Below are 15,935 nucleotides of genomic sequence, written 5' to 3'. Positions count from 1 at the left end.
AAAAATATATATAAAAAACAAACGTTCAACTCCTTCAGGAGATGTGTGCTGTGATTTGGTATTTCTCCCTTTTATACTTAAAAAAATGTGTGCAAATTATTCTCCCTCTAAAAGTAATGGTAAATCCTTTCAAATCATTAAAAAAGCTTCCTCTTTCAAACTTAACTTCTTCAGCATACTTTCAGATAGAGACACCATTCAACCTTTAAAATGTTCACAAGACATTCAGCTTTTCTCCTACATTTTCAAATTTTTATGCATTGTTTCTCTCCTTTCTGATTTTTTTCACTTTTTGTTTTGCATTTTTCTTCTCTTTTCTGTAGTTTCATGCCTTCGTCCAGCTCCAGCCCCTATTTAAAATACCTTTTGGGCGCATTGAAGCTTCTAACGTTCTAGACATTTTCACTATTTTCAGCTTTTTTAGCATGGTCAGCTATCCCCATTCAGGCTTCCAGCATTCTCTCTGCTGTTTCGCAGGAACAGCCTTTTCTAGTTACTATTGTGGTACTATCGCCTTATAAAGAAGACCATACTGAGCAAAGCATATTAAGATCTTAATTAATGTTTAGTAGTTGTAGAATATGGTCATGCATAATATGTCATTAATAAGTGGTAACTAATGACTAATAAAGTGTCAAGTTGCAACTAATATGCATGCTAATAAGCAGTAAAGGGTGAATATGCGTATCTAAATATAAAGTGTTACCAAATTTGTTTTTCAGTCCTCCATCTTTTATGTTTATTTGACACATGGTTTCAAATCACAGTATGATTTTGTTAGTTTAAACAGTGCACTGCAGACCTTCAATAACGCTCATGTAAGAAGTAATTTTAAACACAGTCCATTGCCCAGTCAACACCCCACAGGAAGAACAGAAAAGTTTATTTTAAAATAAGAGGTGAAGCAACCCGGGAAGCTCAAAAAGTCATCAAGTCAGTCAGTCAGAGCAGTGTTTATTGTAAAATCTTGTGGTAGGGGAAGAGGGGCAGACTATGGGTGAACGCAGGAATGTCGATGATGGCTGTAGATCCGGCCATCTTTGGTGAGGTGGGGAGTAAGGTTAGTTTGGACACCTCCCCATAGGAAGAGTTACAGCACTCCTCCACCCTGCAATCCTCCTCTTCCTCATCCTCTTCCATCTGCCGACAATCCTCCTCCGGGGAGTCATTCTCCTCAGTCCCAAATCCCACCACCTAATAAACATGGCAATGTTAAAAAACATACACATGCAAATACACACAAACACACACACAAACACTTACATGTATGCTGAGTTTCCTGCAGTTGTGTCCACGGTGCTCCAGATACCAGGAAACCAGCTCTGCTCTGGTCATCTGCTTCAGGGCCTCAACCTAAACACACAATGGATAGATAGATAGATAGATAGATAGATAGAAAGAAGGAAGGAAGGTTGGTCGGTAGGCAGGCGTGAGTGAGTCTCACCTCTCTGTTGAGCCTGTCGAAGATATACTGCTGAGTGACCACCTCAGCCCAGTTTCGGTCCACCTCCTCACCCAGGTGTGTGTCCTCACACTCCTTCAGCTTGACCAGTGCTGTCACCTTGGGGGTGAGACACACATATTGTTACAGGTTTAGAGATTAGTACGCACAACACAAACTACTACCAAGCACACAGAAACACACACCTGTGTGTGGAATGCGCCTTCTGTCAAAGAATTAATCTTCTCCCCAAAAGAAGCAAGAAACTCTTCTATCTTCAGCTCCACCAGCTCAGTGCTGAGAGAGAAGGTGTAATGAGTACCTATATGTGTATAAGATGAGCTGGTTAACGGGATGGTACAGGCAGAGTGTTTTAGATACTATGCTTGGGGGCTCACTTAAACTTGTTAGCCTGTGTTTCCACAGTGACAGAGAAACCCAGAATGCCAGAGGTGTTTCTGCAGGTGGGGTAGACATGGTACCTGGAGAGGAGGGAGAGGTGAGTTAGTAAGAGATAGAGAGGGAGTGAGACAGAGGCTATAAGAAACTCACCCTAGGGTCTCTTTGGTTCTGAGGAAGTCAAAGCAGGGCTCCTCCATGTGCATCTACAATACAACATCAGGGGTCAGGGAAGACAGGATGAGTGACCGCAGGAAATTGTTAGTAAAGGAGATTTTGGTACTCACCACCAGCAGCTCCATAAGAGTGTGTTCTCTTAAGTTCTTAAGTCCAGACTATAGAAAAGGTGAAATCCCTCAGCAAAAAGAGTGAGACAGAGAAAGAGAAAAAACATCAAAAACGGAAAGGAACAAATGGTGGTCTGAAAAGGTACCTGGGATGAAGAGGTACAAATGGCAAGCTAGTGGGAAGATTCATAGTGTGTGTGTACCTGGTAGTATACTGTGACCTCTGAGTTGGCATCTCCCTTGTGGAGTGATTTGACTTTACAGAGATGGTGTTTCTGGGGCAGTTGCACCACTCTGAACATCACTGGCACCTCCTGTGTCAGCTTAGAGAATTGCAGTTTACTGTGAGGAGGAAGAGAGAAAAATCTATTGTTGATAAATCAACAGAAATGGAAGGAAGAGAAAGTGAGGGACAAAGAAGATAATCACTTATACTTACTCTGTGACATAATGCAGGAACTGGGCAGATTCCTGAAGACAGAAAACTAAAATGTTTTGCACACACAAAGCATAATAAAGGCATAATTTAGGCATGTGTGAAGTGTCCACACTTGCCTGCACTGGCAATAGATGGCACAATTCTTAGGAACTCTTCTCATTCTGGAAGGTTCCAGGTTCCAGATGTGTTCCATCTGTTGTATATCTGTATGTGTATGTAAGACCTGCATTTTCTGTGTTCTGTGTAGAATCCTTTTTCATGGTTTGTTCTCTTACCTTGCTAGCTATTATTATTATTATTAGGACCCAAGCAGCAAGGCTGCAAAGGGACCTATTGTTTTTGTTAGTTTTATTGGGGTGTGCTTGCCTTTGGCGAGCACAAACCATTGTTCTCTCTCACCGTTTCTGAGATTTACATGGCTGTGTACGTGAAAGCCTAGAGTCCAGACTGAAACGCTTAGAGTGGAGGGGAGCTTCGAAAATCAGTCAAAAAGTATTTCTAGTTTGCCAGCATTGCCACAATTTTCGCTCTTCATGCTTCGATTTTGGATCAATAGATAGCTAATGTTGTGCTGGTCATAGACAGTTGTCTGTGGAATCCAAAAGACTTACACATTTGTTCAGAGCCCCACGAAAGCGAGACAAAGTCCAACTCTCGCCCCATAGAGTCCAATGCAAATCTGGTGACAAATTTGTCAGAAAAGGCAAAAATAACAAGATTTAAAAACTGCCGGTCGAGTCGTATTTCTGACCGCGCAGACATATAAAGAACATCTCTGGTTTCGGCAGAGTCTTGGGTCTCGGAAAATATCTTTATTTTTTGGATTGGACGTATAGTTTTGCGTCTAGGTTAACTTGTTTGAGGTGTGGATTCTAGCTAAATTTCTGGTATTCTCTACACTCAGAACGTTAGCAATCATAGCTGCACCATCACCGTGGCAACCACACAAACACATGCCAACACAGGTGATTAGCTTATTAGTGGTGACACAAGACAAGCTTTTCAATCAACACCAAACAGTTTTCTTGTGGTTGTACGGCTTATATTTTGAAGCGGCGTCTAGCTTCTAGTTTTAGAACAAAAAAGTGGCTTTGTCCCAAGATCTCAGGCTGTGCAGCTAATTTAACGCTCAACACTGTAACGGTGGATTATTGAAAGAGGAATTATTTACTGTGTTGTCTCAGTTACACTATTGTAGTAATTGGATCGAGCACTCTGTGCTCGACTGTGTTGGACTGTCAATACAACTGGTTTCGGGGATTGACTGTTATGGTCTAGTGGTGTGATTAGCCGCCAGTATGAACTGACTTGAACTACATCCTCGTCTCCGTGTATACATATGTGATAAACTATGGAGTCAAATTAGGGTCAATAATAATTAGCAGTTGCAGAAAAAGAGTCGCAGAAAAAAGATTTGTAGTCGCAGAAAACGATTTGCAGGAGCAGACAAAGTGTTTGTCGAAAATAATTTGCATAATACAACACTTTTATAAGGATGCAAAACTATTTCTGCTCCTGCAAATCTTTTTCTGTGACTGTAAATATTTTTTTGCTCCTGCAAATCTTTTTCTGCTCCGGCTAATCTTTTGCCATGTCAAAATCTGGTCAAAAAGGTGTCCTATCAGCACGTTGCTTGTTGAGTAGCCAATCAGAATTCTGCTCACCAACCATCGCCAAGGAGGTGAGGCTACTGAGGAAAGAGAAGGAGGCGGCCCACAGGAGCGGAGACAAGGACGCGTACACCAAAGCCAAATATGCCCTCAGCAAAGCCATCTAGCATGTATAAGGCTAGAAGGGTGTATAAGGCTAGCATTGAACAACAGGTCGGGGACAAGAACATCAGTGCTGTCTGGAAGGGCCTACAATCTGCCACGGGCTACAAGAAGAAGCCCCCCCCCCCCAACACCTCTAACGACCCAAATCTACCTGACCAGTTCAATGTGTTCTGCACAAGGTTTGAAGCACCGCGTGGGTCAATAACATCACTCAATTAGTGAAGAAAGATCAGCATTTGTTCTTCGGAGAACACGAGTTTCAAACCGGAAAACACGAGTTACGAAATCCTTGCATTCGTTGGTGTAGATTTGTGGAACTTTCCTGACACGCTTAGATTCACAAATGCATTTTTTCTCAAATATATCCTTTGCAGCCTATCAGATGTCTCCAATTTTAGCCAATCACATTAACGTGTCTATGTGGACTTCAATAACCTGCCATAATAACGGACATAGTCTCCTTCAGATCACGAGCAATGTCGTCTGGTAGCTTGTAGGTGAAATATTGCTTGTTAATCTTATTAAACCGATGATCATACGTGATTGAATATTCTTGAGAATGGCAGGATTTATGTTCAGTTATTTTAAGTATTTCCTATGCTAACGCAGAGCCTGTCTACCCATATTAGACATTCTCTGGCTATCGTATAGCAGGCTAGCTCTGATTGGCTAAAATTGGAGACATCTGATAGGCTGCAGAGGATATCTTTTAGAAAAAATGCATTTGTGAATCTAAGCGTGTCAGGAAAGTTTAAAAAATCCACACCAACAAATGCAGGGATTTGTAACTCGTGTTTTCCGATTTGTAACTCGTGTTCTCCGATTTGTAACCTGTGTTTGTCAGGTTGCAAACAAATGTAATGAGGTCATTTATTTGTGAATCACGTAACATTTGTGAATCACAAAATACATTTGTGAATCGCGTTATATTTATTTGTCAATCATGAACTACATTTGTGAACGTGTTACGTTTGCTTGAATTTTGAAACTAATCTAACTCCATACAACTAATACTCATACTAATGCATTGAATGAGTGAGTTAAAACAAAGCCAGAAAATCAAGCAAAATTGAAGAAAAAAAAATTATAGTTTATATTAGTTTATAGTTAATATTTTCTGAGCAATAACACCCTTCTTTAAAAAAAATGGGGTCCATGGTTCGCTCCTCTTTTGAAAATGTGCATGTAACGTTATTGCCCACGAACTGCAGCAGCAGCCAGCTGGTTATCAATAGAGAACTGACAATGCCAAAACAGAACATAATTCGGGACGCCAAAAAAGAGAGGCCAGGAACATATCAGACCCCCAGAATATCAGCGATTTGTTTTCGAAGAAAGTTGAGAGTGTTAAGCTAGTTGCACAGGCGCCCTGGGGTTCACGAGAAATACCATAGCTAGCCTCGTCCAACGTCACAATGTTGGAATGACTAATGTTAGGAGCTAACGTTTAGCCAGCTGCACACATTACTACGTTAACCGAATGACACGTTTAACAACGTTTAACGTTACGTGTGGTCAGCAGCGTAAAATAATTGCCTGACAAGGCTGATATTACAAAATTATCCATTGAATATCATCCACAGAAAAGATCAGTAAGGTTATAATTTGCCAAACTTTATAATACGCTGTCAAAAAATTCCAGTTGCAGTAGGACATAATTTTCCATTCTTACACGGGTATTTACTGAAACTAAACTGCTATGGTACAGTAGCCTGTTGACATGAGTCTTGTTAATGTTAAGCAGGAGCTAATCTTACAGCTTGCCATCCTCATACAATAATAAAGTGAAGCTGTTTCTCTAGAGCTATGGCAATGATAAGTCAATTAACATTTTTTGATGTTAATGCCGAGACTAGGTAGCCTATGTTAGTTCTTCATCAGTTGTTCCATAAAACATAACCCTAAATATGTACAAAAGCAATATGAAATTAAATACGATTTTAATATTTTTAAGTCTTCTTAAGTCACTGACTGTCCAGGGCTGCGTTTTCCGATAACGATGGATCGTATTAACGATCGAGCAAAAAACGAAACCATCGATATTTCTTACGTGCGTTTCCCAAACATGCTCGTAAGGAGTAGGGTAATCTATGAGCTTTAAAGAGTTACGAATTTTCAAGAGACACTTTAGCTACGATGTCTTTGGGAACGGCCCGTAAAACTAAGATTCGTCCTACGATGGATTCTACGATCAACTTAGGCTTACAACGCTTTCGGGAAACGCAGCCCTTGCTGTCTACAGAGCCAGACCCCACCCAAGAACAAATACCAGAAAGTAGGGCTACTATAGATACTAGTGAAGGGGATAGTGAAGATGCCGATGATGGTGAGTGAGTGTTGACACTTGTTGGCTGTTTTGACTTATTAGTGAACTGCTGTACCATTGGCAATTACTTACACATAGATTTTTACATAATAATACCCAGTGACTCTTTGTTGAGTGGTTAATTGAAAAAAAATTAACAAATTGGATGCATTTCGTCAGGCACTGTCAAGAACATAGAGAAACAGAAAAATAAAGAAAAAATTGTAATGCACATAGTTTAAGAAAAAAAAGTGGTGTAAAATTGATCTTTGCCGATGAAAAGTTGGGGGGCGAGGGACCACACCAATATTCTTTCAGGGGGCCCTAATTTCCTAGCAACGGCCCTGGACTTAAGTCAGTGACACAGGTGGGTTAAATACAGGTTAATTACATCACGGAACATGCCAATAAAGTTTTATAGTTAGCTACATACAAGTAAGACACCATTGCGTGCTTCCTAGCCTGACATTGTCATACTCATAATTCTAGTCAGAATATGAGTCTGATACCTCTCCGTTGGGCTGTGAGTATGGGGCGTGTTTCTACCGAACTCATAAAAAAATACCTCTTCACTCAATTGGATATACCTACAACCAATTAGAGCAATGTAGTATGTTGTGTGTTGAAAACGAATAGACCATTTATCACCCTACGTCACACGACTGTCAAGCAGGTTCGGTTGCAAAAGACAAACTTCTCCCAGGTCTATTACACTTGGAGTGTCGATCAGGTCATCACATTTCTCTGGCCACTGGATTGCAGGGCTTGACATTAACTTTTTGAGGCACTTGTCCTTTGGACAAGTACATTTACGTTTCACTTGTCTATGCACAAAAGTCACTTGATCCTGATACCTTTAAATAGCCTGACCAAGTGATCGGGCAAAACTAGCCTGGCTAACGGATGAAACAGGCTTGGTTAAAGAAATCCGAGATGCTGGCTATCTTCAGCAGGCTTGTATCTACAACAGGCAGTCCTCTGTGACGTTTTTGGGGTAGAATGGAGTGAACAGGCAAAACTAGCCTGGCTAACGAAGGTCGCTTTCTCAGGCAAATGATGAATGAAACAGGTTTGGTTAAAGAAATCCGAGATGCTGGCTAGCAGGCTCGTATCTACAATAGGTAGTCCTCCCAGACGTTTCTGGTGTAAAATGGAGTGAAATACAACATTGTGCACACTGCCAGTGAGCGACCCGAGTCTGACTCAGATTGCCAGATTTAAACAAATCACAAAAATAATCGGACCAGCTGGCTTAAAGCAGAATACAATAGGTGTGTTTGACATCATGCAGCATCGGCAGCGCCTTGAAGCTGAGAATGCCTTTGGCTGCTTCAAGTCAGCCGGCCTGCAGGCAGCTGCAGGCGACGACGGCGCTGCATTAAGTCTAATGCACCTATTCTCTGCCCAAGCGCTCTTTGGTGACATGGTTGATCATCTGTCCATCATCGTATAAAGCACGCCCTGACAATTACTTTTTCCCCAACCGAGCATCCCAGACCCAACTTCCCGTCACAAGTTGGAAAACAAGCTAACGTGGGCTACTTTATGCTATCATTAAATAAACTATTCTAGTGGAGTTTGTGGGCTCAAAAGCGTAGCCTTTTGAACTTGTATTGGATTCGGATTTATGTGTGGTTGTCTGTCTGATATATTGCGGCCTTCCAAAATATTCTTGTTTCAATTGACTTTACTGGTAAATTTAGCAAAACACTGGTGGTGGAGATGCAGTTTATAATTTTATGTAGGCTATACAGAATTGTTCATGGTATAATTAAATTAATGTATTTTCTTTACAATTTTGTCGGTGGGGAAGTCATCTTCTCAACAGACTGCATTCGAGATTGGAGCAGGCCTCTCAACGACAGCCCATGGATCTGGACTATTGTAGTTTATTTGTTCAAGTGAAATGACTGATAACTTCACTCTCTGCTCACATGCAGTAGGTAGATCTCATGGTCTTTGTTCCATGTGCCTTGATAATACCAAAGCATTGCAGATATAGACAACACGCAGATATAGACAACAGATATAGACAATCTTACTTGATAGAGTAAGGTTAGCATTATGTGAAGTTGTTTGCAATATCCATGCTGCATAACCAGTACGCAAGAGGAGAAACGTATTACTCACACAATCACACACTCAGAGCACAATTGGGGGTAAGGTTTTGGGGATTTGGCACGTTATTGGGTGTGAAAGGTTACTAATGTGATTAACCTGTGTAAAATTAATGCTTTTTCAATAACTGAATTCATTTAAATGAAATGATTTATCTCAGAATTTCTTTTATTTGAATTTTGGTAATGCGTCGTGTAGGTCTTACATTTCGATCTTTATGGTCTTAAATTTGACTTACTGAAACCTGCAGAAACCCTGATAAAAGACTGTAAAACATGCGCTGAAGAAAGCAACACAGACCGGCACTGACCCACATCTGGTGTTGCTGTCACTGAGGAACACACCGGTGACTAACCCTAAGTGTACTAAAATATGGATAGTACACTTTTAGTTCACTTTTGATATACTTTTAAGAAGTATGCTTCTTACATTTTAATAGTTTAGTACGTCATAGTAAAATTACATTTATTACGTTTACTTCCTGAGGTACTTACATTAATTGAAGGTGCACCCGAAACTATTGCAAAGTATACTTTGAGGTTCTTTAGAAAGAATACTTCATGAACTGAAAGTGCACTACACAGGTTACTTTAGAGTATTCAAAAGTAAACCTTGAAATACACTAAAAGTGTACTTTACAGTGTACTAAATGACCTAAAAAGTGGGCCAATTCAGTTTACTTTGTACAAAAATAGTATATAAATAAGTACACAGCTAGTATACTTTAAGTAACATGATAACAGTATACTTTTTATTAGTGCTGTCAGTTTAACGCGTTATTAACGGCGTTAACGCAAACCCAAATTAACGGCGTCAATTATTTTATCGCGCGACTAACGCTCTTTTTGGCCTAGCAAACTTTGTAGTTTTTTTCACATGCTGTTGCAACAACTACCGACGTTAGAAAAACTACAACACCACACCGGATCTAGCTAGACCGGAAACAAAACAACAGGCACGCCAAACACTCGTTTGGCTTGCGAGCTGGCTAAAGAGTAGTAGCAGAGCCCGTTTACGGATATTAGACATTCTCTGGTCGTAGGCTAACGTTACGTTTTGAGTGGATGACAAGCGCGAGATGCCGAAATGGATGCCAATAAGATTCTGAATGGAAAGTTTGCTTTTAAAAAGTTGCCAAATGGTTCTATTGACAAGACCAGTGATCTGTGTGTTTTGTCGTTGTAAACTGATCTATCATCTATCAACTATCATCGCAGCACGTCCAGTCTGAAATACCACTTGATGGCCAAGCACACAGCTGATGCGAATTCTCTGCCCCCTCGTCAAAGCCAGGCGATTGCAATGTTGTTTTCAATAAAAAAAATATTTGCACAAAGCAATCCGAACCACTTTTCTATGTTGATAAGAGCATTAAAATTTGAAAAAAGATTGGGACAAAAAGAAATCAGGGACATTTAGAATAGATAAAAATGTGCGATTAATTGTGATTAAACACGAGTTAACTATGACATTAATGCGATTAATCGCGATTAAATATTTTAATCGTTTGACAGCACTACTTTTTATACTAAGTATACTTACAATATAAACTCGAAGTATACTTAATTTTTGTAAGGGACAGTATGATGCAAATAAAGTAGCAAATAAAGTTATTAGCAATGCTAACATGTCCTGTAGCATAGGTAGAATGCTAAATAAGTTTCTACACACATCAAATGACTCTAGCTAGACTTACTAGCTGCCCTTACAAAAAAGAAGTATATTAAAGTATACTATAAGTATACTAAAATATGGATAGTACACTTTTAGTTCACTTTTTATATACTTTTAAGAAGTATACTTTGAAAATAGTTTACTTTTAATATATTTTTAAGAAGTATACTTAGAAAATAGTTCACCTATGATATACTTTTAAGGAGTATATTTAGAAAATAGTTCACTTTTGATATACTTTTAAGTATGCTTTGAAAATAGCTCACTATATAGTTCACACATACGATTAAGAAGTATGCTTAGAAACAGAACATGGTATACATTTCTTCTGGAGTAGGATGTATGTTTTCTATTATTATACAGCAAAAACAGTCAGAATAAGTACATTACAGGTTAAATTTTTTAGATCCACCTGATTCTAATTATTAATGTCTATGAAAACCCATTATGCATTGCACATTGAATCTTTTTTTGTTACTGAAGCTGTAACCTTAATTACTGCTAAAACATTCTGAAGCCCTATACTCTTATACTAATAATTATCAATTGGAGTATTAATGAAAGAAAAAAAAAAAAAAGCTACTTGAGAAAGAAGCAGACAGAAGGGTTGCATTATGCATTTGAAGGTTTTACTGTCAAACTGACTGAAGAACGAAAAACGACGTGAAATAATGAAGATAGTGTGGCTCATTGGCTAGTCAATTCCCATGATGTAAGGCGGTAAATAGTGTTAAAATTTGCTGATAAGTTTGCCGTTTGTTCGAAATACAAATGTAACTTCATGAATTTCGTTTTTTAAATGTGTCTGCTTAGAATGTAGTGTTTTGTTGCGTGGTAATTGTCATTGTTGTGTTGGTTTACCATTGTAACCATGAGTTAAATGACTGTTACATTTGATAAGAACAGCTGGATTCTTGAAATGTTGATGCTCACGCAGTGAAGAGCTAAGAATCTGCAGTAAAATGTTGCGAGGGCCCCGTTCTCGCCAACTGACTTAAGATCTGAGGCGTTTGAGGGGCCCCTAAACATTCTAATACAGTAGTAAATAATAGTAGAATTACATTTAGAAGTTTACTTGTTGACGTACTTACATTAAATGAAAGTGCACTTGAAAGTATGGGAAAGTACACTTTGAGGTTCTTTGGGAAGTATACTTCATGAAGTGCACTACGCAGGCTACTTTGCAGTATTCAAAAGTAAACCTTGAAATACACTACAAGTGTACTTTAAAGTGTACTAAATGACCTAAAATGTGGGCCAATTCAGTTTACTTAGTACAAAAAAGTATATAAATTAGTACACAGCTAGTATACTTTAAGTAATACGATAGGCTAATAGTATACTTTTCATACTAAGTATACTTAAGCTTCCAAAAAAATTGCCAGAAAACGAACAACAGTCCGGCTTATTGCTAACGCCCGTCTAGATAATCTATTTGAAAGAACTGGAGAAAGGCAGGTGCTAGATACTGGATACGTTAGCATTGCTAGTAACTGTTATTATTATATGGCAACGACGGTACAAGCTTTCTGATTGGCTAATGGGTAGTCATGCCAGCCGCGTATTGCCCTCCTCGCCGGTCAATACGGATCCGTATTGCCCTCTGACATCAGCTTCAAAATGAGCAATATTGACGTTAGTCAGCTGCTGAGTTTTACTATCCAGATGATGCTGAAAAGATTTGTCATCAAAAGTGAGGATGAAGACTAGACTCACTTACGTCGTTATTTTGTGTTGAAATTAAAGCCATTTTAGCAGAACCAAGTTGTCCGCTTTCTATCAAAAGTAATGAGTTGCTAGGCAACACATGAAACACACCGTGAGAACACTTGAGAGCTAGCTACAATTAGCCTAGAGGTACCATTTATTTTCGTTTACAAAATGAAAAGCTAAAAATGCCATATAATAAAATACTTACTAACCTCGACTGTTCGGTCATGCCGGGAAATTTCAAACCTTGGCTTTGCCGTATCAACCGAGCAATAGCGAGGTTGTTACGTTCCAGCCTCAGTTTGATATTTCCCGGCATGACCTCCATCTCGGTTAGTAAGTAGTTACTAGTAACACCTAGACTGTAGTAGGCATGTAAACTAGTTTAGCTTGCTAACGCAAGAGCATAGGTAGAATGTGTGATAATTTAGCCTAGTTTATTGGCAATGGGGCTAACGTTGTTTCATGTTCCTGACTGTGTTTCATTCAAATAAATAACCCGTGTCATGTAAATCTACAATTAACGATGCATGTTTGTCCAGATCTTTGTCAGGTTATTTTTCAGCAAGATATCTAGAGCTAGCTAACTGAAGCCGAGTTGAATCAAGATATGGTTTGGTTGCTAAGCCTAACGTTCTACCCACCAAAGTCAATCCTGTTTGCTTCAACAACAGAAGTGGAAACAAGTAATGTTATCATTTCAAATGATATGTAGTCAATCTGTTGAAAACAGTGTTGTGTAGACATAATAGATTTATTTGCACAAGCTTGGCCCGTGCGCACTGCTGGCGATGTCAAGGTCCTCTTTCTGCGAAGCTACGTTACATTGTTTGATTTATGGCATGTTACATTTCTTCAATGATTATAAAAAGATTTTCATGAGAAATCTCTATGTATGTGAACTTGATTTGTAACAATTGTGGTCATTTCCTCCCACGCCTGTTTAACCGAAGCTTATTTGGGTGGGGTTTTTATTCTCCCATCTCCATCAGAATCAGAACATGGTTTATTCGCCATGTAGTCTATGTTACACAAACATGGAATTTGCAGCTATTTATAGACACTGACGAATTAGTGTGGTATTTTGATTGGTTGTGTTTGAAAAAGGAAATCGAGATGCTTCCTCCTATTATCTGTCCTTAGATAAACCCCAAAACCAAGAGGGGACACAATAGCTGACGTATACTTAACAAGGGAACATTGGCGGGAGCAAACCTTTAGACTTTAGGCCATGCCCTGGCCACTTATATTTGGTAAGGAGCAATAAGCAACCATACACCATTTCCAGTCCGATAGCGGAGGAGATATGGAGCTTGTACCCACCACTCATGCCAGAATAAGGAGACGGAACACTGGCAAAGGGAACAAACAACACATACCCAGCCCAAATAAGTAACCAAACACTGCCAAATGCAACAAACATGCAACAACGGGATGTTTTTCTACACAAGATTAGGTGGGGGCGGTGTTTTAAACCATGCTTTAAGCTTTGATTAAACAGTTGTATTTGATTCAAAAGAATACTCGTTTGAAAAGCCTCTTTGAAAAACCTTCTGAATTTGGCTCCCACATAACCATTTTTGATACCAAAGCAAACGCAAATATATATATAACACAATGACAATGCATGTAGGCCTAAAGTCAAAAAACCTGTGTGGAGACTGTGGACAGTGTAGACATTAAGTGAACTCAGCAGATGACTTGGAGATCATTTATAGAGCTAAAAAATATAAATATTGATTTGAACATAATTTAGAAGTAGAAAGAGTGGATTCAACACGCTTCATGGGGCTCTTAAAATGTTGGTCGCGCTACAAGCACCAAACGTAAGTATAGACCTACATCCAAAACACACATTTCGGCAAACTGTGCAATCTTAAAGCCTCTGTGAAGATGTGTTAAGCCTGTTGTGCCCTCTCCTTTCAGGTGCCCCAGTATTACATATTGTATTTGCAGTCTGCTGCAAACCATAAAGGACATGAACGGTCTGGGCTTTCAAGTCTCAAACATTTGCCGTGAGAGTCATGCCATATATTACATGTATGGTAATCTAACGCCAAACTTTTTATAAAACTTGAGAGCTCTGAACAGTGACGTTTGCCAATAGTTTTTTCTAGTGATCGACGATGTTCTCATTGTCATCTGCCTTACACCAGAGCTATTTCCATAAGTGGCTATTCCACTTTTCTTGTCAACTTTGAGTGGAGCCTGCTACACCATTACCTGCTTGTCCAGTGTTGCCAATTTAACTGGTGCCCAAAAATCTCATCTAGCTACTTTTAGCAATATTTTTGGGGCAACACTGTGCTTGTCAGCTTCCAACTCTGCAACACTGTACTTCAGAAATTCTGGTATCATACAGTTTTTTGTTTGTTTGAGCACTGACTTGGTACCATGGTACTGGTTTTTGTAACAACACTACATGTCAGTGTTCGTTACTGTGTGTTTGTGTGTGTGTGTGTGTGTTGTGATCCCCACCGCACTGGTGAAATTTCCTTGCACCAGTCCCTCTGCGTAGAGATGGGCTTTGAAGGTTCTGCTGAATTCCATAAGCTTCTCCACAGTTAGGCTCCCACACAAGACCTGGTACTTCTCCACCATGGACCAGCGAGAACTCTCCAGGATCAACAGACGCACATCCCTGATGGACAGGTTGAGGTGGTGAGACAGGGTGAGGTTATAAATATGATAAAGTGGGGGGCTGGGTGGTACTACTTTCTTTACTGGTGAGAAAGAAAACGTGTGTTGCGGACACTTGCACAGACACACACAACTCACTTGTCAAGCTTCCCTGGTGTGATGAGGAGGTTAAAGTAGGCTTTCTTAAGCTGCTCTGAGAACATGCTGAAGACATCGTCAGAAACTAAGAAGTCAGCCAGGTAGTCTATGATTAGATGCAACAGCAGCTATGGTAGGATGAAAATACAACACCGCCATCATAAATATCACTACATTCACCATCATAAATATCACCTCCACCATCATATTCACCACCCACCATTAGCATAACAATAACTGACTCACAGGAAGCTTGTGGTTAAAGCCCTTGACCTTGATGACCAGGCCATGTTCCCCAGCAACCAGTTTATAATCCAGCTGGGCAACATCAGCGTCATAGGCAGGCTCTGCAACATTGTGACCCAGGATGTTCACCATGAGGTCAAACAGAACCACACTGGGGAATGGGAGGAAGGGGGAGAAGAGAGATGGGGGGGGACACATGATGGTGTGTGGGGGAGGAGGGGGATCCAGGTGAGAAGAAAAAAGGGTGATGAGGAAAAGAAAGGATTAGGGGAAACAAGAGAGGGAGAGTAAGGTGGGGGAAGGGTAGATGTGATAAATGGGCAGGGAAAGAGAGAGGTACCAAATAGTTAACATTGAGTTTGTTAACAGAAAAACCAATGAGTGCTAGTAGTGGTGGAGTAGTACTTCTTAGCAGACGTCTGGATGACAGGAGATATTAGGTGGAACCGCACATAGCCTACAAGACAAGAAGAAATATAGTTATATTGGTGGTAGTACATCTCTAGCACACATACAGACACACACATGCACACACTCTCTCACCTTTGGGGATCTTGAACTTGTTATCCTTCTTGTACCAGATGCAGCCCAGGTCGCTGGTGGCAATTCTGATTGGGACGTGAGAATTGGGGATGTCAGGGGGCTGCAGGGTGAAGTCAGTGGCTAAAGGCACCCCAGCACAAGGGGATGGGGACAGGGGAAGGAGGAGGTACACATGTAAGAAATATAAATCTTCATCAAGTATTGCACAGTCAGTTAATGA

The 15,935-nt window shown here is 40.0% G+C and overlaps 1 protein-coding gene across 1 annotated transcript in view; it reads right to left on the bottom strand.

Annotated features, from left to right (window-relative positions):
• Positions 1–938: 938 nt before the first annotated feature.
• LOC146299386 (nardilysin-like) overlaps positions 939–15,935 on the bottom strand; it is an 87,101-nt gene continuing 72,104 nt past the window's right edge. Inside the window, exons 20-33 of the mRNA XM_084683113.1 lie at positions 15,716–15,835; positions 15,578–15,629; positions 15,173–15,323; positions 14,927–15,054; positions 14,627–14,789; positions 2,567–2,598; positions 2,331–2,469; positions 2,128–2,175; positions 1,994–2,046; positions 1,840–1,923; positions 1,648–1,738; positions 1,445–1,561; positions 1,264–1,353; positions 939–1,194 (exon numbers count right to left, since the gene is read on the bottom strand). Coding sequence (XP_084539239.1) covers positions 955–1,194; positions 1,264–1,353; positions 1,445–1,561; positions 1,648–1,738; positions 1,840–1,923; positions 1,994–2,046; positions 2,128–2,175; positions 2,331–2,469; positions 2,567–2,598; positions 14,627–14,789; positions 14,927–15,054; positions 15,173–15,323; positions 15,578–15,629; positions 15,716–15,835 — 1,508 coding nt within the window. The 3' untranslated portion in view covers positions 939–954. The remainder of the gene's footprint in view (positions 1,195–1,263; positions 1,354–1,444; positions 1,562–1,647; positions 1,739–1,839; positions 1,924–1,993; positions 2,047–2,127; positions 2,176–2,330; positions 2,470–2,566; positions 2,599–14,626; positions 14,790–14,926; positions 15,055–15,172; positions 15,324–15,577; positions 15,630–15,715; positions 15,836–15,935) is intronic.

The sequence above is a fragment of the Hypomesus nipponensis genome, chromosome 3, assembly GCF_054491055.1.
Source record: "Hypomesus nipponensis isolate SF chromosome 3, ASM5449105v1, whole genome shotgun sequence".
In the NCBI taxonomy this organism is placed as follows: Eukaryota; Metazoa; Chordata; class Actinopteri; order Osmeriformes; family Osmeridae; genus Hypomesus; species Hypomesus nipponensis.
This window is presented reverse-complemented; position numbering and strand designations above follow the sequence as displayed.